General features: G+C 42.7%; 1 protein-coding gene across 1 annotated transcript in view; it reads left to right on the top strand.

The window, feature by feature from the left end:
• Positions 1-20810, top strand: part of HMA1 (heavy metal atpase 1) — a 94967-nt gene extending 74157 nt beyond the window's left edge. The window contains exons 8-13 of the mRNA XM_087397381.1: positions 1463-1568; positions 2020-2178; positions 16632-16845; positions 19758-19957; positions 20088-20174; positions 20302-20810. Coding sequence (XP_087253507.1) covers positions 1463-1568; positions 2020-2178; positions 16632-16845; positions 19758-19957; positions 20088-20174; positions 20302-20490 — 955 coding nt within the window. The 3' untranslated portion in view covers positions 20491-20810. The remainder of the gene's footprint in view (positions 1-1462; positions 1569-2019; positions 2179-16631; positions 16846-19757; positions 19958-20087; positions 20175-20301) is intronic.
• Positions 20811-22062: the final 1252 nt, after the last annotated feature.

The following is a 22062-nucleotide window of genomic DNA, read 5'->3' as shown; positions in this document are numbered from 1 at the left end:
AATTAGCTAAAGTCAGGGCTGCCAGAAAGGATGGAAATGGGTAGTTTATCGTGAAGGGGTAGCACTAATCAGAGAGTTTAAATCAAAACAAAAAGACTCTCAGTCTTAAATTGATGTATGGCTGTTTACTCTTCCTAAATATCATGTAGGTACTCTAAATAATTGGGGTTACTTTTTGCACTCCTTGGGAGCTGCCATGTGCCCTCCCTAAAGCAGATGTACTAGAGGGTTTCTTGCTGTCCCATAGACCTTTTGGTCTCCAGTGGACATTAATAGACTTTCTTTCTTTCTTTTCTTTTTCTTTCTTACAGCTACACATATTCCGGCTCTGGTTTGGACCGAACGACCTCTCAGTGAAGCTCAGCTTCTACAGAGATCACTACTTGCACATCACAGAGGAGGGTTGCATTGACCCACCTGGATACACGCAGATCCACTTACCCCACTCACTGAGGATCTCTATTGGGCAGCTCCGGGTCTCTTCACATAGACTTTGTATCGAGAGCGGTAGAGTAGAGGGCCTACCCAGGGAGAGGCGCATATGCACATTATGTAACATGCAGGAGGTTGAGACGGAGGAGCACTTCATCTTCAGGTGCCCTGTTTACTATGAGATCCGAGGGATAAGCGTATTGATATATGTTCCTGCATAGAGGAAGACTTAGCAAGGTCCAATATCCTCATCTAAACCTCAAGAGAAACCCTCTTCATACGGGAAGTCCTGTTGTATAGGTAGGCCAAATGCTCCCAAATACTCTTGGCTGCCGTCATGTGCTTTACATGATAAATAATAGGAGAAGTACAGTTCAGAAATTGAAAGAACGTACCCTTGTGTTGACGCAGTCCCAAGTCTGAGCCAGATTCTCGGCTTCCTTCTGATCCAGATTACCTAACCTTCTTCAAGGGGATTCGGCCTTTTGACACCTACGAGAATGAAGTCTGCCAGGTTGTAGGACTGTAATACTGACTCCATCATGACACGCCAAACACTATAATTGTTCCCGCCTAGTTGACGGTCGACAAGGAACTTGGGCAAAACGGGAATCTTCACCCTTTTTTCTGCCAGTTCCTGCAGAGAAGCCATTGCACCTTTGAACACTATGGCTTTAACCACTCATAGTGCATCTAGTCAAGCCACTCATTACCTCTGATATTCAATATGGATGTTGGCATTGTCAAATGTTGATTGACAAATTAGGTGTTAAGCTTGCTAAAATATTTATGTGCGGGACTGTTGCCGTGTCCTCTAAGACTTATGACCCATGCCATGGATTACACAATATTTCATCAATTGCTATTTAACTGCAATACATTTTAACCCTACATTATATTATAATACAAGTGAAGAGAATCGATATGACTAGACATGAGGTTTTCGTACCTAATTAATAGTCTTTTTCCTTGGCACGATTAGTGACTTCTTTCTAATGCAATAGCAAGTTTTGTTTGATTGTGAAATCAGGGCTGTGGTAGATCATAGTGAAGGGAAGCTGCTTCCGGCTGTTGCGATTCATGATTTTGAGTCTTTTCCTGGAAAAGGGTTAGAAGCAACAGTGTCAGGTTTGAAGGTAACCTCCAATGCAGTTTTCAAATATGAATGCTATCTTTTAGTACGAGGAAACATCTTCGTTACACAGCAACTGACATTTGAAGTGAAGAAAGGTGCAAGATTAAGCAGATGTCAAATACTAAGGAATTTCAAAATATTGGTGTGTATCCTAATATGGCTTTCTCTTTTTGGTCCGAATTGGGAGGGGGGAGAAAGGGAAAGAAAGGGGGGGGTACAATGCTTTCGATTGTGTGTTTTGGTGTTTGTAGTGTGCTTTGGTGTAGCTGTAAGCGCTTGATTTCTGTATTCTTTTGTTGATTGCTTATTTCTGCCATTAATTTTACAAACCTGTGTCATTTTTCCAAATTTGAGTATATTGTAGCAGTGACGTATGATGCAGGATACTTTTAGTGGCATGTTTGCTTTTTATGAATGGAATTTTAATTGCCTCATCCTCTTCTTCTGAACAGTCCCAGCATGGTGGACCACATAAGGCTATGTTGGGGTCATTGGATTATGTTGCATCCTCCTTAAAATCTGCATCTGACACTGGAAAGGTATACGATGCTGCAAGAGATTCTGCTTATGGCAAGGAACTTGTGCGAGCAGCCTTGTCTGTGAATGAAAAGGTAAATTGTTGTTACTGCTCAGATGTGTTGCTTATATGTTACTGCTCAGATGTGTTGCTTTCTGTGTAGATTTTTGGTCTTTAGAACAACAAAAAATCTAAATTTATATGATTGGACATATTCTAGTCTTACAAATGTATATGCTTATATGTTTACATATTGCCTTGTCCTTGAGGGTGAACCATTGTAGCTTGTTAGTCTTCTTCAAAGTGTCTAAATATTTAGAATGACCAGCCTATTTTACTTATCAATAAGATCGACTTGCAGACAACTAATTCAACAAAAAATTCCCCTTTTCAATACAGCATTCATGCTGCTGTTCTTTTCTATGTTGACTAAGAACAATCTGAAGTCAAGTGGAACTAATTTTTTGTCAAAGAATTGTTTTCCTGAATGTTCAGAGAACAATAGTGAGATAAGATGCTTAGTTTACAGTTTGTACTGCAAAGAGGCATTTTGTTTTCCTTCTTTTGCTTTGTCATCGTTCACTTGCATTTCTTCAGCATCATCTATCAAGCACGTGATGGGTCTAGCTCACTTGAGGCACTGTTAGAATTATTATTATAATTCAGCAGTGACCAATGTAATGTAATATTAGGTCAGGGGCACTTTTCCCTCATTTAGAGGTTTTTCCCCCTAACCACAGTTAGTTCACTAACTACGGTTAGTGAAGGATAAGGTTTTGTCACTTAGACAAAACCCATCCCACTACTTGTAACAGTCACTTCTTCTATTGCAAACACTACGTTCAACTCTCTTGCTTCCTGCTCTCGCACTCTCTTGGTTTCTAACATTTGGTATCAGAGCAGTAAGACCCTGCTCCTAGCTTCCTTGCCCGCAAGCTTCCTGCCCTGCTACCCTGCTCCCTGCTCTTCCTGCTTGTTGTCCGTACAGTTCATCGTCCGTACAATCTGTACGGACTGATTCCGTACAGCCCGTACACTCTGTCGTACAACCTACGCTCCTCTACCGTACAGTCTTCCGTTACATCGCGTCACATCGTCCGTACTGTGCCAGTCCGTACCTGCGATGTCCGTACCTACTTCCGTACAACAGATCTGGGCCTGGTCGTACACACAGCCTGCTGGCTGCTAGGTAGTACACAGCTTCAAAGCTGTTCGACGTACTACCTTCCGTACGTGCTCGAACTACGCAAGAAGCTTGAGCCGTACATCCGTACAGCAACAGTCCATACAAACAGTTGCCGTACAATCCGTACTGTTGCTGCAAATCCTTACAGTTGGGCCTCAGTCGTCTGTACAGTTGGGCCCTTGTACCTTTCGTTGGCGTTGTACCTTGTGCAGGATTTCCTTGCAGGATTTTCTTGCAGGATTACTTTGCAGGTTTTTGCTTTACAGGTTCTTTTCTTTGCAGAAATTTTGGAGCATTTTGTATTCGTGGGTAGACATTTGCAGTTGGTTGTTTGGCAGACATTTTTGTGCATTAGAGCCATTGTTTGGCCTGCGTTTTGGGAGCAAATTTGGGGCTTTTGCATTTGTTGCAAAGAATTGCAGAAATTTGGGGCTTCTAGTTCATTTGCGCCTTTCAGGTGCAATTTCTTGCAAAAATTTGGGGCTTTTGCAGGCAGAGTGCAATGTGCAACATTTGGGGCTTTCAGACCATTTGCCCTCTTTTGTATGCAATTTCCCACAAGAAATTGGGGCTTTTGCATTTGGGTTGCAATTTTGCAGGTAAAAGTGCAGTTTGGAAGTTTGCAGACAGTTTTGGACTCAGTACGAGTCAAATTGCAGACTTTTGCCACCTTTTGCAGATTCTATTTGCAGATTTTTGGGCATTGAGCAGAGCATTGTGGTGCATTTTGAGCCTTTGACAGGCTATGACAATATTTGTCACTGTGTTCAGTTTGCTGTATTTCTGAGTTTATCTAGCAAAAATGGCACAGAACAACTCAAATGAGGTGTTCGGGGTTCTCACACAGGAGGATAAGTTGGATGGCACCAACTACTCCTTGTGGAGTTTCATGGTTCGCAATATCTTAGTTGGCAGGAAATCTTTGGGATTATGTTAATGGAGATGAAGAAAGACCAGATACAACACCTATACCTGTCAATCCTACAGCTGGAGGCAGGGGTAGAGGTACAAATACAGCACAGGTTATTGGAGCAGCCGCTCCAGGAGCTCCCACAACAGAGCAGAAAAGATGGGACTCTAGAGATGCACAAGCTCTTTCAGTAATTTCTCTTTCTGTCAAGAGGTTCATTATACCTCATATTCAGTCATGCAAGACATCTATGGCAGCTTGGGTAATACTGGAGAGTATGTTTGCAGCAAGAAACGATGCCAGAGTTTCATTTCTGAAGCGAGAACTTTCCCATACACATATGGAGGAGGGAGATTCCATGAATTCTCACCTCACGAAGCTTCAGGATCTCAGGGAACAATTGCTGAACATTGATTTAGTCATTTCGGATTCAGAGATGATCTCCACCACTCTGAACTCTCTTCCTGAGTCCTATCTTGGTTTCCACACCTCGCTGAATTTGTCATTGAGGGGGGGTAGCAATCCTCTCTCCTTTCACGAGTTGGTAGGACTTCTGTTGCAGGAGGAACAAACACACAAAAATATGGCAACCCGGGCTGGCGAGCATGCTATGCTCTCTAAGTTCAAGCCCAGGGGTAAAGGGCAGCATAAGCCACATGCCCATCACCCCACACATCAGCATAAAGCTGATTCTGGACAACCTTCTTATAAAGCACAGGGTGATACAAACAAGCAGAAAAAGAAGGGCATCTGTCATTACTGCAAGAAGCCAGGTCATTATATTGGAGAGTGCAAGAAGCGCATAGCCAAATAAAAGAAAAGGGGTTCCGGTATGGCTGTATCAGATGCATCAGGTCCACATTGCCATGATGGAGGAGATGTTGCAGCCAACTTGGTTGAAGAGCACTATGCCTTTTTGACTTGCACTTCAGATTTTTTAGTGGGTAGTTCAGAGACTACAGCCACTAATGATGATGACCCATATGCTTTTTTGACTTGCAGTTACGATCCTTCAAAGGATGAATGCTCTTTCAGTGTTGATGAGACACTACATACTTGGTATTTTGATAGTGGTGCTTCAAAGCACATCACTTCCAAGAAAAATCTGTTTGTAACTTTGCATTCTTCACCCACCAAGAAGAAGGTAACTTGTGCAAATAATTCTTCTCATTCAGTGTGTGGAGTGGGAGACATCATTCTCACATCCACTGATGGCACAGATTTCAGAATATCAGATGTACTCTATGTGTCAGGTATAAAGAAGAATTTGCTTTCAGTGTCCTCACTCAATAGAGGAGGATTTCAGGTTGTTTTTTATGATGACAAGTGTGCAGTCAGAGGCAAAGAAAATGAATATGCTTTGAGATTCTCTGGCACTTTGTATCGGGGTCTTTTTCAACTTGATTTATATGAAAAAAGATCCCATCTTGCATTATCAGTTAGCACTCCCACTGCTGCAATGCACAATGCGGAGTTGTGGCATGCCAGGTATGGGCACATGAGCTATGGTAGCTTAATGACACTTTAGAGGCATGATATGGTTGATGCATTATCTCCTTTGGAGTCGCCTCCTCCTCATGCATGTGAAGGTTGCATTCTTGGCAAAATGCATAGGCTTCCCTTCAAGAAGGATGGTGCAGTGAAAGCTACAAGAAAATTGCGCAGCTTATTCACAGTGATGTCTGTGGTCCCATGAGGACACCTGCTTTTGGGGGTTATCTCTATTTTGTTACATTCATAGATGACTTTACCAACTACACTTGGGTTTATGGTCTCAAGGCAAAATCAGAAGTGTTTATGCATTTCAAACACTTTGTGGCTATGGTTGAAAATGAGACAGGACTCAAGGTGCAGACACTTCGCACAGATCGAGGGGGGGAGTACATGTTTCATGAATTTGAGACATTTCTGAAAGAAAAATGTATTATGCATCAGCTTACAGTGAGGCTTACACCTCAACAGAATGGCAAAGCTGAGTGGAAGAATCGCACCACCATGGAAATGGATAGATGCATGCTCACAAGTAAGAAGTTGCCTCACAGGTTTTGGCTGGAAGGCCTCATGTGTGCCAGCTATATTTTAAATCGGGCTCCTACAAAGGCTTTGAAGACAATACACTCCCTATGAGGCATGGCATGGGAAAAGCCTTCAGTGGACCACTTCAGAGTTTTTGGTTGTGTTGCATATGCCCACGAACTTGTGGAGTTCAGACACAAGTTGTTAGATAAGGCACTCAAATGCATTTTTGTGGGATATAGTTCACAAAGCAAAGGCTATCGTCTCTACAATCCTGCTACACGTAAGATTTTTGTCAGTAGAGATGTCATATTCTCTGAAAATTCTGCACATACAAATGCTGAATTTCAGATTCCGGCCTCTTCAGATGATGTGTTTGAGGGGATGCTTCCTATAGCATTTGGTTCCCCCGCTGAAAATCAGAATTTACAGCAACCTCCGCCAGCTCCACAAGTACAGATTCAGCTCCCAGCTGAATTGGTACAACCTCAGGGTGTGGATGAAGTTGTCAGGCAAGAAATTCAAGAGATACACGCTGCCAAAACAGTCCGGCATTGGTTGCTTCAGACTCTCAAGGAGAGTAGGCTTGAAGCTCCATTGCCTGGCAGAACTCATAGTGCAGTAAGGCACATGGAGGGAGCTCATTCAGTTGAATCAACTTATGCAGGTACTTTTCTTGATGAGGAGGAGCGTGAGACATTTGAAGAAGCAAAAGATAATGTGCATTGGATGAATGCCATGCACGATGAGTTGCAGTCCATTCATAAAAATCAGACTTGGGATGTTGTGGATTTGCCACCAGGTAAGAATGCCATAGGTACATGGTGGGTTTTCAAAGTCAAAAGAAAACCAGATGGGTCCATTGATCGGTACAAGGCAACGTTGGTTGCAAAAGGATATGCTCAGAAAAAGGGCATAGATTATGAGGAGACTTTTGCTCCTACATCCAGGATGACAACCATCAGATCAGTTATAGCCATGGCTGCAAATTTTGAATGGAATGTTCATCAGTTGGACATTAAAACGGCTTTGCTTAATGGAGACTTGTTGGAAGAGGTTTATGTCAAACAATCTCCAGGCTTTCAAATTTCAGAAAATGCACTTCAGGTATGCAAGCTGAATAAAGCTTTGTATGGGCTGAAACAAGCCCCACGTGCATGGTATGCTAAAATTGATGCCTTTTTGACCAGCAAGGGACTGCACAATAGTCCAACTGAGAGCACCCTCTACATCAAGAAGGATGGGGGGGATATTCTGGTCATCATTCTTTATGTAGATGACATGCTGCTCACTAGATCAAATGAGGAAGTAATTGCAGATTTCAAGGCCCAATTGAAAGCTACATTTGATATGTCAGACTTGTGCTTGTTACATTTCTTTTTGGGGATCCAGTTTATTCAAGAGAAACGTGGCATTGTTATGTCTCAGCAAGTATGTTCAAAAGCTCTTGGACAGATTCAAATCATGATTGCAAGCCTATGTCGACTCCCATGGAGCCGGGGCTGAAGCTTACAATGCATGATGCGGGTGAATCAATTGATGTCACACTCTATAATTAGGCTGTTGGATGCCTCATTTATCTCTGCAATACACGACTTGATATTCAGTTTTCAGTTTCTCAGGTGAGCAGGTATATGCACAGCCCAAAGATTATGCATTGGCAGGCTGTAAAACGCATCTTCCGTTACTTGCAAGGTACAAAGTCTTTTGGCTTGATGTTTCCCAGGGGGGGTGACTTGCAGATGCATGCTTACAGTGACTCAGATTGGGCTGGAGACTATGATACTAGGCAGTCCACCAGTGGGAATTGTTTCTTTCTAGGACATGCTTGCATTTCTTGGTTGAGCAAGAAACAGTCTACAGTGGCTACCTCCTCATGTGAAGTTGAGTACAGGGCAGCTTTCACAACGCCAGTTGAATGTGTTTGGCTGCGTCGTTTATTTGCTGATCTTCATCTTTCATTGGAGGGTCCTTCTCCGATTCTCACTGATAGTCAGAGTGCTATAGCAGTGGCAAAGAATCTTGTGTTTCATGCTCGCACGAAGCACATTGAGGTTCACTATCACTATGTCAGAGAGAAGTTGCATGCAGGAGAGATCAGTATGATCTATGTGTCAACACATGACAATGTTGTAGACATCTTCACCAAAGCACTTCCACGTGAAAAGTTTGAGGCATTTCGCAGTGCCCTGAACTTATCTCCTTTTGGTGATTGATCATTTCCTTGTACGTGACATTGGCACTGCAGGGAGGTGTTAGAATTATTATTATAATTCAGCAGTGACCAATGTAATGTAATAAGTAGGTTAGGGGCACTTTTCCCTCATTTAGAGGTTTTTCCCCCTAACCACAGTTAGTTCACTAACTACGGTTAGTGAATGATAAGGTTTTGTCACTTAGACAAAACCCATCCCACTACTTGTAACAGTCACTTCTTCTATTGCAAACACTGCGTTCAGCTCTCTTGCTTCCTGCTCTCTTACTCTCTTGGTTTCTAACAGGCACATGGTTTGATGCTTACAGTAGGCATTGAATTCTCAGCCTTGAGTTTGATGAACAACCTTGGTTGGATGAAAAGGATTCAAAAGCAGCTTGAGCAAGAAAATTCAATCAAAATGCGGATTCAATTTGCGAAAACACAAGTGGTCTCTAGAAAGGGAGAGATCTTGGCATCTTGGCAGCAGACTTCAGTCTAGTGGACTTAATGAACTACGACATGCACATCTAATGGTTCTTTGATCTCTTTTTTGGGAAGTTAGGACCCTATGGATCCTGGTATTCAAAATGTATGCTAGGTCTAGCAGGCCAGTTGCAATATGACAAATACATCTGCGAGTCACAGTCGTAAGAATTTTGTACTCAAGTTTTATAAATGAGCTTGATAAGGCTTGGAAGGAAAATGGAAAACAAAATCGTTCTAAGCAGGAGTGAAGCGAACATAGCAAAAGGAAGGAAACCTGAGTACAGATTGTGAATAGGTAAAGAGGATGGCATAAAACTTAATCACATCCGAAGTGAATGAATCTTAAAGCACATCCAGTCTTTCCAATGATGAATGTTTAACCTCACAACCAATCTTGAGCGTAACCTTACATGACAATACAGGAATTTCAAATTAAAATCACAGTTGGCACCTTGTTTTACTGCCTGCATAGCACTGGAAATGGAAGCTGCATGGGATCTTGCCATTAGGATGACATTAGGTGCTGGGGAACGTATATTAAGGACTGCATTTGTCACTCTTTGTATCCAATGATGAACTCTCGTATTCTCAAGGTACATGGATAGTAAGTCTGGAGGTTGTGCCAGACTACTACTCATGCATGCACAAAATGTGTGTCATATGTTCTCATGCACACCTCAGCACATGGATGCATATGTATGCCCCTATGCATAAGCACACACAAACACAATTTGTAAGCTCACGCTAAAAGGTGACTGCAATTTTAAAATCCAAGTTTTGTAGCTACGTTTAAGTTGACACTTGCAGTTGAGTATTGAAATGTAAATTGTTAAGTACAACTGGAAATTGAAGCCTGAAAGCTGGAAGCTCAAACTTTAGCATACTTGATAGCACACTTGATTTAATGCTTGAAAGTTAACTTCGCTCAAATGTCACATTTGAAAACTCGAAGGCTGAAAGCCCAGAATTTAGATGGCAAATTCAAGAAAGACTTAAGATGATTTATCAAGTTACAATAGTTTCATATTGCCCAAAAAATGCAAAGTTGCAATTCTGAAAACTCATAATTCATGTTCTAGGGAGACTTCACAGCCGTTAATACAGGTAAACCACGACCCACCCTCTGCCAATTGTATGGCTCGGATATATTGCCAGGGTAGCACAGTCTCATCAACTCCACACGGTACTGACACTATTTTTTTCTAAAGTTGTATTGCATGGAATGCTGATCTATGAATCTCTCTATTTGCATATTAAAAAATCCAACCCTAGTTGAGGCTTATTCTTGAAGGGGTGGTCTTGTGATTTTCTTCAATGCATCGCTCAGACATGCTATTGAATCAGAAGAATGTAGGCTAGTTAATCAGAATGCTATATGCTTGCTCACTCGTAGACTACAAAGGAAATCAAAAGAAAAATTGAATCGATTCCTCAATCGTTTGGTTCCCTGATTATAGCGACATATGAGCCTGTGCTGCGCTAGGCTTCCCATGTCATACTACTACTTTGCTTTCAACTTTGACCGACACCAACTACTAGATTGCCAATTGAAAGCATGCTCTGCTATGCTGACCACAATTTGCTGCTATACTTTGTGCATAAAACTATTACTGCATTCCCCAATCTTAATTGAAATTGCCCCTCGTCCACCTTTGCAGAGCCAGGCCACAATCCCAAATGGAGCGTAGCACCCATTGCTTCATCGCTCCACAATCCCTGTGACCCAAATGCAGCCTAAACAAAAATAAACGATCTTCAATTATTACTCATTGCCTGCCAAGCTTCTTGTGATCCCGAACAAATCCAGCAACACTGTAGATTTCTTTTTTTCCGCTTGCAGCTTCTCCTCTGGGACCTCATGTCTTTTTACCCAATCAAGATGTAACATAGGCTCTGATACCAAATATAAAGATCCTATAAGTCATGGGAATATTATCACGTAGCATATCGGGGGCTATGGCACATTAAATTTCCTCCTAGCCATATCTCTATGGAAAAACTACTCATACATTTCCGGTTTCATTTCTTTATTAACCCCCCGGAAACTTAATTGGTTAAAGCTATAAAGCCCCAAATCCATACATAGATTTAGATGCCACATTTAATGCCTATTTTTGATGCACCTTTTCTACCCCTTCTTGGGATACACTTTAATTCACTTGCCCCTAGGCACGTTTTTCAATTAGATACACCAAGGCCTTGGGCCTTAGATCTATCGAGTCAGTGCCATCACCCTCTCTGATGACCTTGACACTATAACCTTTTTGACCATATACATGAAGCGCAACACACAAATTATATAAACGTCAATCCTCTAAAGGATAAGGCTGGGTGACCTTTATGAGATCATGCTATCTGGGCTAGAGCATACAAGTTGGATAATTATGACTCAAGGTTTTATGCAAACAGACAAGCATGTGCATTGGAAGAAGGCCATGAGAAAAGAAATGGATGCTACTCTCAAGAATGGCACTTGGGCACTTGTGGACCTTCCACCTAGAAAAATTGTGGTAGGATGGAATTGGCAGTACAAGAAGAAAGTCAACGCAGATGGATCCATTGACAAGTGGAAGGCAAAACTGGCTGGCAAAGGGTACTCCCAGGAAGAGGGGGTAGCCTTCAGAGAGACTTTTGCACCAGTTGTGAAGTTTATTACATTGAGCACAATGCTTTCCATGGCAGCACATATCTCATGAATTGTATGGTAGATGGATGTCAAATCATCCTTTATGAGCGGTGATTCGGATGAGGAGGTTTATATGGAGCAGCCAGTGGAATGTGTATGAAGGGCAAGAGCAAGTCACTTTATTGGCTTAAGCAAGCACCCATGTTGTGGTACACAAAGGTAGATGCCTTCTTCAAAGGTTTGACACGAAAAAGGTCACTTCAGACCTCAATCTCTGTGTGCTACATAATAATAATAGCTTCATACATGATGCTTGTCATTCTCTATGTGGATGAGCTTACCGTTAGAAGCAATGATCACATACTCATAGAGCAACTCAAAGCAGCACTATGCAAAGAGTTCAAAATTATAAATTTAGGGCAGCTGAATCATTTCTTGGGCATAGAAGTATGATAGTATAAAAATGGCATTTTTGCAAGTCAAAAAAAGTTATGCTAAGGGCTTGTTGGAAAAAATTTCATGTAGGGCAGCAAACCGATTTCAACTCACATGGAAACATGAGCTAATGTAGATGAGCTAGATGTGGATGCCACATTGTACATGCATATAGGGAATAGCTTGATTTATCTCATGACTTGCCTCTTCCTTGTGGCTGGTTTCTCACTTGGTTTTTTGGGGATTTTATCTTGGTGGTGACCTCTTGGTTTGGCGAGAAGGCTTCTTATAGAAGCACTCTCGACACCCGAAGCCGTTCGGAAGACAAGTAACAAGTGCAAGACAGAGCATTGGTGGGTTGCACTGTAGGCCTCATGCGCTCGAGGAGCAAGCTGCGAGATTGGGTCCAGGAGAGCTTAGCGCTAGAGGGTGACCACATCCAAGAGGTCACCTCCACGGGAGAGGAGTCTTTCTTCTCCAGCTTAGCTCCCTTGATGTCACCCAAGCCTTGGCGGAGCATAGTTTGATTTCCTCGGTCCTCATCTCGTGTTCTTTATCCCTTGGTATCATGGTTTCACGATGGATGATATGGATCGACACACCATATCCCATGCTTTTGGTGACCCTTAGGCTCCCAGCCTTTTGAAGGAGTATTGAGCCATCCAATATTCCATTGGAGGTTGCATTGGGATAATTGCAGAGTCGCTGGCTACAATGACTTTAGTTCTGGTAGATGATGGGCCCCTCTACTAGGGTGATCATAGAGTGGCCAAAGTCCTTGCGGGAGGAGTTCTTGTTGAGAGCTTGGATGGGCCCCCCTTCACTAGAGGATGAGGTTTCGGCCTCATAGGGCTGTCTACAGTTATTGTAGAAAGATGGGGCACTTCACGAGAGCCTGCCAATGCAATATAGGTAGAGCTACCGCCCAGCCACTGCCTCGAGCAAGATAGCAACATGAGGGCAATGTGGCGAGACCTTCGTCTATGGATAGACAACACCATACGACCCAAACTCCCTGGGTTGAGCCTTCTGATGGGGTGTGGACTCTGGTAGCGCAAAGGCGGCTTGGTAAGCGCATCACGAAGAACCATAATGCCGTGCACGTCGCCATTACAGTAGGCAGAGATGGACTTGGCATTAGTTCCCATGCAAGAGGAGCAGGTCGAGGGAGCCCTCTCAGATCGGCCCCAAAAACCTGAGGGAGAGGTTTTCTTCGACCTTTTGGTAGAGCCAGCCCCCTGACTGCTGCAGGTTCAACCTTAGGGGAGCTGCCCCTTCCCGGACCCCTTGTCCAACATACTCAACCTCTTGTGAGAATTGCAACAGTGCAGAGCAACAATGGAGAGAAGACAACAAATACCTATAGAGCAGAACTGAAAACAAGAGAAACCAAGATATCTCCCTGTTGCACCCATTGTGCCCTTGGAAAGTGATACAACAACTCAGCACGACAGAGCTCCGTGGCCTGAAGGTCGTTCGAAGCCATCTACCTCCTCTCAACCATGTGGTCCAGAGCGATAGCTCTCGTAATGATAGAAAGTCACTAGGAAGCTGGGTCGTCCTCTTTGAGCGCCTCTATGCAAGCCAAATCCCGTCACAAAGCAAACTCATGCTCTTGAAGAGAGTGACATCGATGGATAGCCTAGGGCTTGGAGCTCCTCAGTACTCCTTTGAATCGCATCGACTACCCATGAAGCCTAGCCAACCCCAAGGGTACATATCCTGAACCGTCTGCAACATCTGCTCTTCCTAAAGCAACCCCTTTTGAGGCCTATTTTGGAAAGAAGCCAGATGTATCCTATTTCCGTATGTTCAGTGTGATGCCTTTGTTCACATTCCAAAGAAGCAAAGGGGGAAGTTAGATGTGAAGTCAAAGCAGATGATCTTTGTCGAGTACAATTCCCAATCTATAGGGTACCGGTTGTATGACCCTTCCAAGAGAGATTATCCTCAGTGGGGATGTTATCTTTGATGAACAGATTCCTTCTTCAATCGTTGATGTTGACCATCTCTTATCCGAAAGACCGTGGATGATGACAGAAGTGATGATTCTGTTCCTATGCTACCCCCAACCCCGGCAGCTCTTCCCGATCTGCCACCCGAGAGTGACCTTGACAGTGATCCAGATGATTCCCCACCTCCCCAAGCAGCAAGGGAAAGTTTCGGGTCAGGCTTCAGAAAGCACCCCGTTGATTGATTGAAACCCTTTGTGACTTAGGTGTCACCGACATCCCTTCTTCATGGCTTTGAGAAAAGGATGGACCCTGTAGATCCCACCGCAATAAGGAAAAGGTTCTGGAGTTAGTTCCACTCCACGTCAATTATTACTTGATGTCTCGCATCCTCAAAGACAAGGAGCCTTTGAATGTTTGGGAAGTACTCTCTTAGACACACTCGAAGCAGGCCATGGAACTGGAGTTGGATTCTATTGAAAGAGATGGGACCTGGGAATAAGTACCATGCCCCATGCGCCGTTCAGTCATTGGTGTCAAATGGCTCTACAAGACCAAGTATTCCTCGAACGGTACTATGGATAAGCACAAAGCCCGACTACTCACAGCGGTTGGGAATTGACTATGATGACACATTTGCTCCTTCTGCCAGGATGGCCGCTCTTCGGACAGTATTAGCCGCTGCAACTCATGAGCAGGGCCCATTTACGAGATGCATGTTAAATCTGCCTTTCTCAATGGAGATTTAAAGGAAGAGATTTTTTAGGACGAACCGCCTCGTTTCACCAAGTCAGAAGGCATGGTTTACAGGTTAAAGAAAGCATTGTATGGGCTTAAGCAAGCTCCCCAAGCTTAGAATCAGAAAATTGATGAGGTTTTTTGTACGGAAGCGTTTTCGAAAGTCACGCACTGATCGCAATCTGTACATCTTTTGTCAAGGGGGTCTTCTTTCCCTTATCATGTTGTATGTTGATGATTTGTTCATTACAGGGAGTCATGCAGCTCATATTTCCGAGACCAAGGCGGCTCTTTCCCAAGCCTTTGAGATGACCGATCTCCGCCTCCTGCACTTCTTTTTAGGTTTGGAGATTTCACAGTGGCCGGAAGGTGTCCCCACCTTGTTGACATCATCCACGACACGTAGACATGTTTTGTCCACGAACACATCTTGGACAATATCTTCACCTTTTAGGAGGCAGTCGATTGGGCTCGGGAGGAGTCTGAGCCTATGACAGTCCTTCAGATTTCTAGAAGGTGTATGACAGAATGGAGTAGACTTTTTTGGAGGGCACCATGCAAAGATTGGACTTTTTGGATAGATAGATTCTTGGGGTCTCGGCCTAGCGTCAGCCAAATGCTTATAGGAGGTCACACATGGGAAGCTTTTGCTCTTTCCTGCTCGTGGCAGAGACATTGGACTATTTTCTTCGCTCTTAGGCAATGGGCCGTATTAGGTTGCGGCTCCTGATTTGTCAGGAGAAAAAGTTATTGGCCTCAAAGTTTCTAGATGACATGGCACTCTGTGGAGAGCATGATAGATAGCCTGGTCCTAAAGATATATTAAATTGGCCTCCAAAGCTAGGATTAACTGGGCTAAATTGGTCGGCTTTCTCACAGCACCTGAGGAGGTTAAGATGATCTTGGAATGTGGAGCCATGTTAGGCTTCCGATGGTAGTAGTCCCATAGATGGATTTTTCAGAGGCTCTTGACATGGACGGTGAGCTGGGTTCCTTGTACGTTGGCTTTTTGTTTTTTCTAGCATTTCTTCCTCGATCCACAACCCTTGGTTAATTGACTTGTATGTTTTTCAAGCATATATAGAAAGTGTTTTTCTCTGGGGAAAAAAGGTCCTATAAATGTCCTACAAATTACATTGAGGTGCACGATCATGACATACAAAAGCGGCTTCAGGTTGTGATTCTTGATTTCATTTGTGTCTTGTGGTACTAACGTTGCAAACATTGTCATGTAGATCTTTGCAAGACAAAATTCTGTCTTTGACAAAGTTTCAGGAATAAGGCAGAATATCAGTAGTAAAGTATTATGTATATTTTTTCTTTTATTTCCCATAGATTGCTATATCCACGTGTGGATAAATATGTGCAACTGTGGTGGTTTTTTTTGGGAATTTTCTATTGATTATCCCAATCATTCTATGAATGGGAAATGAAAAATAGTGCAATGGAAGGACCTTTTAGGATCATTTAGATGTCAGGTGGTCCATAGTAGCTCACTCAGATTAGTTTTCCATGTTAGGGTTTCGGTGTCACATCAGCAATGTTGGGGCTTAGGATGAAAGTAAGCATTGTGCATTTTTGAGTTGTACAACATGGGTCAAGTGATCTAATGCAGATGGGTTAAGTGATCTCATGCAGAGGGGTAGAGTATTCACGGTCCTCTATTTGGCTGGGACAATCACATATGATTGGAGGTTGATAATAAATCCCTGCTCAAGTAAAACCCAAAATAAGTTCATGAGGTTGTGGCTTGTTTAATGACATCTCTGTCCAATAAATGCCCGTTGAACCTTGTCAAGATGTTGTGACTCCTAATAAGGAGGTAACTTTTTAGTGGAGAACTCCAATCTGATAAACTGTTCAGTAGGCGAACATACAGGATTAGGATGAAAAGGAAAAACTTTGATGGCATTGCTAATTATATACACAATGTCACAAATGTGAACAAAAAGAAATGAGAGTTTAAAATTGACCTTTGTTTGAATTTGTGCACCTATGTAGGTAACATTGTTCCATTTTGAAGACAAACTTCGTGGAGGGGCTGCCAGTGTTGTTGCTTCTCTAAAAGAGTCAGGTATGCATGTTTTGATGCTCACTGGTGATCATGCATCCAGTGCACAAAGGGTTGCTAAAGCAGTGGGAATTGAAGAGGTGCATTCTGCGATGAAACCTGAAGACAAGCTAAATCGAATAAAGAATCTTTCTCGGCAGAGCGGTCTCTCTCTCTCTCTCTCTCTCTCTCTCTCTCTCTCTCTCTCTCTCCCCTCTCTTTTTCCCTTATTCATGTGCAAAAGTCTTCCAGTTAATTTAAAATCTGAAAACTTTAAATGTTTTGGATGCCCATATTGCAATGTGTTTTGAAGTTTCTTTATCAAAGCAAAGAAAGACGAATGTAAGTGTGTGTGAGTATGTGTGTGAGGGGGGGGGAGTTTATATCATATAATTGTGTGTTAGTATGTATGTGTAGCTTGCAGTCTGTTGAGAACTGATGAAAATACAAAAATTGGGTAAAGTGAAGCTTCAAATGAAAAAGTTTATCTAAGGTATATTAGATATATATAATTGGGTGTTGTAAAGAGAAGATGAAATAGAATTCTATTAAAAATGAAAGAAACAACCAAGAGAAGAAACTCAACGCAGAAAATCCACTGGTAAAGTGCCAATCACAGAGTCTGAACAGGTGAGGACTGTGGCTGGAAATGCCACAGCAAGCCTGTGATATTCTCAGAAAAGAAAGGACAGCCTCTCCACTCTTAGAAAAACCGTCCTCCTGATCAAAGCTGGCCTAGAAGAACCCTGCATTCTAGACCCAATAGCGAAGAGATTGTATACAGTATCTGCCCAAATGTAGGCCAAGATATGAGCTAGGTGGACCTGGGTATCATCAATAGCCTCTATACGTCTGGATCTCCAAACGTGCCAAGCAGGATACTCACTATAATCTCCCAGCAAATGTCCACTGAAACATGTGCAGGCCTGTACTGAGAAGGGACAGCCTGAAGTCTCAACCCTGGGGCCGCACCAAGATAGCCCAAGAAGAATCCTGATGCTCATAAGAGATCTGAGGCCTGGTAAGGGAGAGCCAGACCATGGAACCCCATGCAATGAAGAAAGGGGAGGAGAAAAACTGCGTGACAGATCCTGTCCTGTCTACACTTCCAAAGGCAGTGCTGAACAGATAGAAAGCCAGAAGAAGTGAGTGGCTTTTCCTTTCCTTAGGGAATAAATTACACAAGATTTGAACTTAAATCTTGAGCAATTCACCACCTTCTACCATCCCTAGAAGGTTTTAACGAGATTCTGTTCCATGGGCCACTATTTAGAAATTGGTTCATACTAACTTCAGTGATATCTCCTTTGACTGGTTGCCTGGCCTTTCTGGTCGCCTCGCCCAGCTTTTGCCTTTGAATTGGGGAGTCAACATGATGGTCTGAGTACAAAGGTTTTATATCCAGATTTCACAACAGATATCAGGTTCCACAATGGGTAACTTTTAACACATGGCATGCACGTGGCTCTTGGTAATGTTGATGAAGTGATTTTATCAATAAAAGAATTAATTGACCCCATTGGCTCTGTTGAACTTCGCTCTTGATTAAAGCTATGAGCTCTGAACCTAGAAACTCCGTATCTTATGGATTAATAATAATATAGGAAGACACATTCATGAAATTGTGGAAAGCATTAGAAGTGTCTATGGACTTGCGATGCAAGATGTCGAGCCAAGCAGGGAGGGACAGAAAGGAACTAGTACTTTAATTGAAGATACCACTTCACTGTTTGATTGCAATAATGCACCGTTTTGTACCTTTGAAGTTTCTATTAGCCTAACATCCAAAAACTGACATGGGCACATTCATTTACCTGTGTGATATCAATCCACAAGATGCACATTGAGAGGAGATATTAGAATGGGCAATGCAGATGTATGGATCTCTGGGCCCAAACTGGGCTCTTTTATTCCACTCCAGACTTCCTTTTCATCACCTTGTGTGATTCTAGGTACACTATTGTGTTGGCCATCTAGGCTGATTGTTGGATAGCTAGCTGCATCTGCACATATTGGATTCAATCACACTTATTTTAGAATAGTATTGCAACTGCAGGCCATTAGGAGCGTACAGTTCAATGAGATGGCTCCAAAGCAGGCTGCTTCCCCATTCATTTGTGCACAAGGAATATCCATCATGAAGGAAAATTTTCCGCCTTCTAGATATTCTGTATATCTTTTAAATCCCTTGATACTCCTCACTCTGACACTCCGCATAATCAAGTCCGTTGGTTATAGTATTCCTGTTGGTCCCTCTTGGTATGCCCTCTTGGTATGCCATTCTTTTAAACTTTGGTGCTTTCATCGTGTTGTTACCACTTTCTATGATTTCAAACATCAATCCTCAGCAAAAGCGCAGGCTATAAGGGAAAATGGGGGAGAGCAAAGCTAAACGTTGGTCATTCTTCTTTTACTGTCATCTGCTTCAGGCATTTATTAGTTTGGATTTTCAAATAGGAGCTTCTGCACAAAACAGTGCATCGGCAGCCAATTTAGAATCTGCTTGCAAAAGCTAGGTATTTCACAGATTTCATGCAGCAGGAATGAGAACGTAATAGTGCAGCAAGGTGACTTGATAGCTTTTCTAGAATCTTTCCCTTCCTGGAATTTAGAAGCCATCTTACTTTTTTCCTATCCCTGTTCGAGTGGGTCTGACCACGGTCTAAACAGTTTGTAATAGTCGTGGGGCTGTTAAAGAAATTTTGGCTGGTTCCTTTTTTTGCTTGATTCATTTGGAGTTTGCCATAATGAACAGAAGCCTCTTTAATTCACAATCTTCACTCCCATGTCATATCCTCATCTGTTTTTTTTACTTTTAATAATATCCATCAGGTGCCTACCATGAAAGTCGTGCATCATTTACCTTTGTAATTAATAACGTTTTATCAGCCAATCAGTAATGGTTTTGGACTCAGCGGCATTCATATCTTGGGGCTCAATGGCATTCAAATATCTTGTCGCTGTTTGCACTTTTCAATCATAAATGCCTCTTTACTTGATGATATTTAGATTTGTAGAACGGTTCTTTAATGATGGGTGGGTATATAAAACTGTATGGTACTTCTTCATGGTCCCAGGTAAAGGATTATCCAGAGGCTTGATCATGATTGGAGATGGAATAAATGATGCTCCCGCATTGGCAGCTGCAAGTGTAGGTATAGTGCTAGCACGTTATGCTAGTGCCACAGCAGTAGCAGTTGCAGATGTGCTGTTGCTTCAAGATAACATTGATAGAGTTCCATTTGTAATAGAAAAGGCTCGTCAAACCACGGCCTTGGTAAGTATTTTAGGATGCCTAAAGATATGAAGTGTCATATCCCTAAAAATATGAAGTGCCATATATGTGCAGATCTCTTTCTATACTGGGTCAATTTTGCATTCATATTTTGTTCTTTTTATGGGTGCAGGTAAAGCAGAGTGTTGGCTTGGCCCTCTCTTGCATCTTTTTGGCTGCTCTTCCATCTGTATTGGGCTTCTTGCCACTATGGCTAACGGTACATCTTGTCCAATGTTTTTTTTAACCCTACCCAAAAAAAAAGCTAGTTCTCTTCTTTTCTTACTGAGATACTTGTAATCACGCGAGGCACGTGTTTTAGCCACTGATTTTGATGGTTCTTCTAGGTGCTCTTACACGAGGGTGGGACACTTGTCGTGTGCCTTAACTCAGCTCGTGCATTGAATGACCCAACTAGCAGTTGGAATTGGAGACAAGATATGAAAAGGATATTAGATGCTATGGCTTCACTTCGGTTTCTGTTTCGCGGTGATATCCCCTTGCAAAGCGTACATTCTTGCTGCTCCTTGTCATAAGTACTGGCATTAGTGTTTGTATATTATTGACATCCTTAGCTCTCGATTATGATGGGCTTGTAACAACCTATTCCATGTAATTCCAAATCCGTTGGCATCCTGCGATGGATTTGGTTGCCTTTGAATGCCAAATGCCATTGTAAAAACCCCTTGCATTTTCTTTATGTTGTAATATGGGGATATATCATATCACACATTCAATTCCTGCTACAACAGTCAACCTTCATTCATTATTTTGTATTATGGTGAATTATCATGTCGCATGCGTTGCCCAGTGAACCGATCAACCTGTGTCTTGAGACTAAAGGTTAATAAACGAGCAGAAGAAGTGGCATGGCCATTCAGTAAAATAAGGGGTAATAGTACATGAGATCACATGATCCATTTTGATCATATCTAATCGATACAAGTGGCCCATGTGGCTCACCATCCACACCCACAAACATTGAAGGACACTTTAGGCCTAGTGTTCCCACAGCTTGGTTACGACTTTTCCCAACAGTAGGACCTCTCCTATTAGATGCATGGCAGCAAATGGACACTCTTCAGTTTTTTATTACGCACAACCTTGAAATAAGCTTTCAACTGACTCACCTGTGTCAAGATGGACAAGGGTTCAATCTTTCCCAACATGCGCACACATGCGCATCTGTGTGTGATGTCATCCCGATGACATCATAGGTGAGATAGAATATAAGGCTAGCCAGCCTATAAATGACACTTGTACTTTGCTTGAGAATCCGTCAATCAAATCAACATTGTGCCATGCGACTGTCTCTCTCCTTTGAGCTTTGTTACTCTCATATTCTCTGACCTATCTATTGCCATGAAGGTCTTCAATCCTCCTCCATAGTTGCATTGTTACTTCGGAAAACTCTCTCCTACAAATGGTATCAGAGCCACGCTATGGGATTTCCATCTATTCAGTCTGATCGATGTTGCTACCATAGAGAAGATATGCTGTTTGTTTTGTGGTGACTCTACCTTGGAGAAATTGCAGTGCCAGATATGCCGCCTTTAGTCCACACGTTTTTTATGAAACAGCCCGATCACAATGTTCATTTGCTTCAATTGCTTTGCTGACCTGAAGTGTTGTGCCACCCCAATCTCTTATGGCTTGTCATTCCGCACATCTCCTCCTCGATAGCACTTGCAACATCAACCCTGCAGCTCCACATTGTTGTGCCATTCTGCAACTTCAGGTTCAACAAGAAGATGCACCGTGCTTTCTAAAGCAGCTCTGCCGTTTCACTTTTGAAGTTGCGCCAACTCTGCACGCATGTGTCTACAGAATGTCGCTGCCTCCATAACTGTCCCTTCCCCACTATGGCTTGCTTCTAAGTTCTGCTCCACCATTTCCATCAACTGGAGACTTGCCATCAGCTTGGAGATGTGTCATCATTAACTAGAAGAGACGTTACTGAGCAGACTTTTTTGTTCTCCAAGATTGCCCCCTTTCTCCACATTGCTGCCGTTGCTGAAGGAAAGACATCCCGTTTTTCTGCCCTATACTGCCACAAATCTGTAAAACATGCCTCTTTTTCTGAGAATTCCTCTACTATTGGCTCGATT

Source organism: Dipteris shenzhenensis, chromosome 26, assembly GCF_047967505.1.
Source record: "Dipteris shenzhenensis isolate YYH24624 ecotype China chromosome 26, Dip_SZ_1.0, whole genome shotgun sequence".
NCBI lineage: Eukaryota > Viridiplantae > Streptophyta > Polypodiopsida > Gleicheniales > Dipteridaceae > Dipteris > Dipteris shenzhenensis.
The sequence above is the reverse complement of the archived record's forward strand: the minus strand, read 5'-3'. Positions and strand labels throughout refer to the sequence as shown.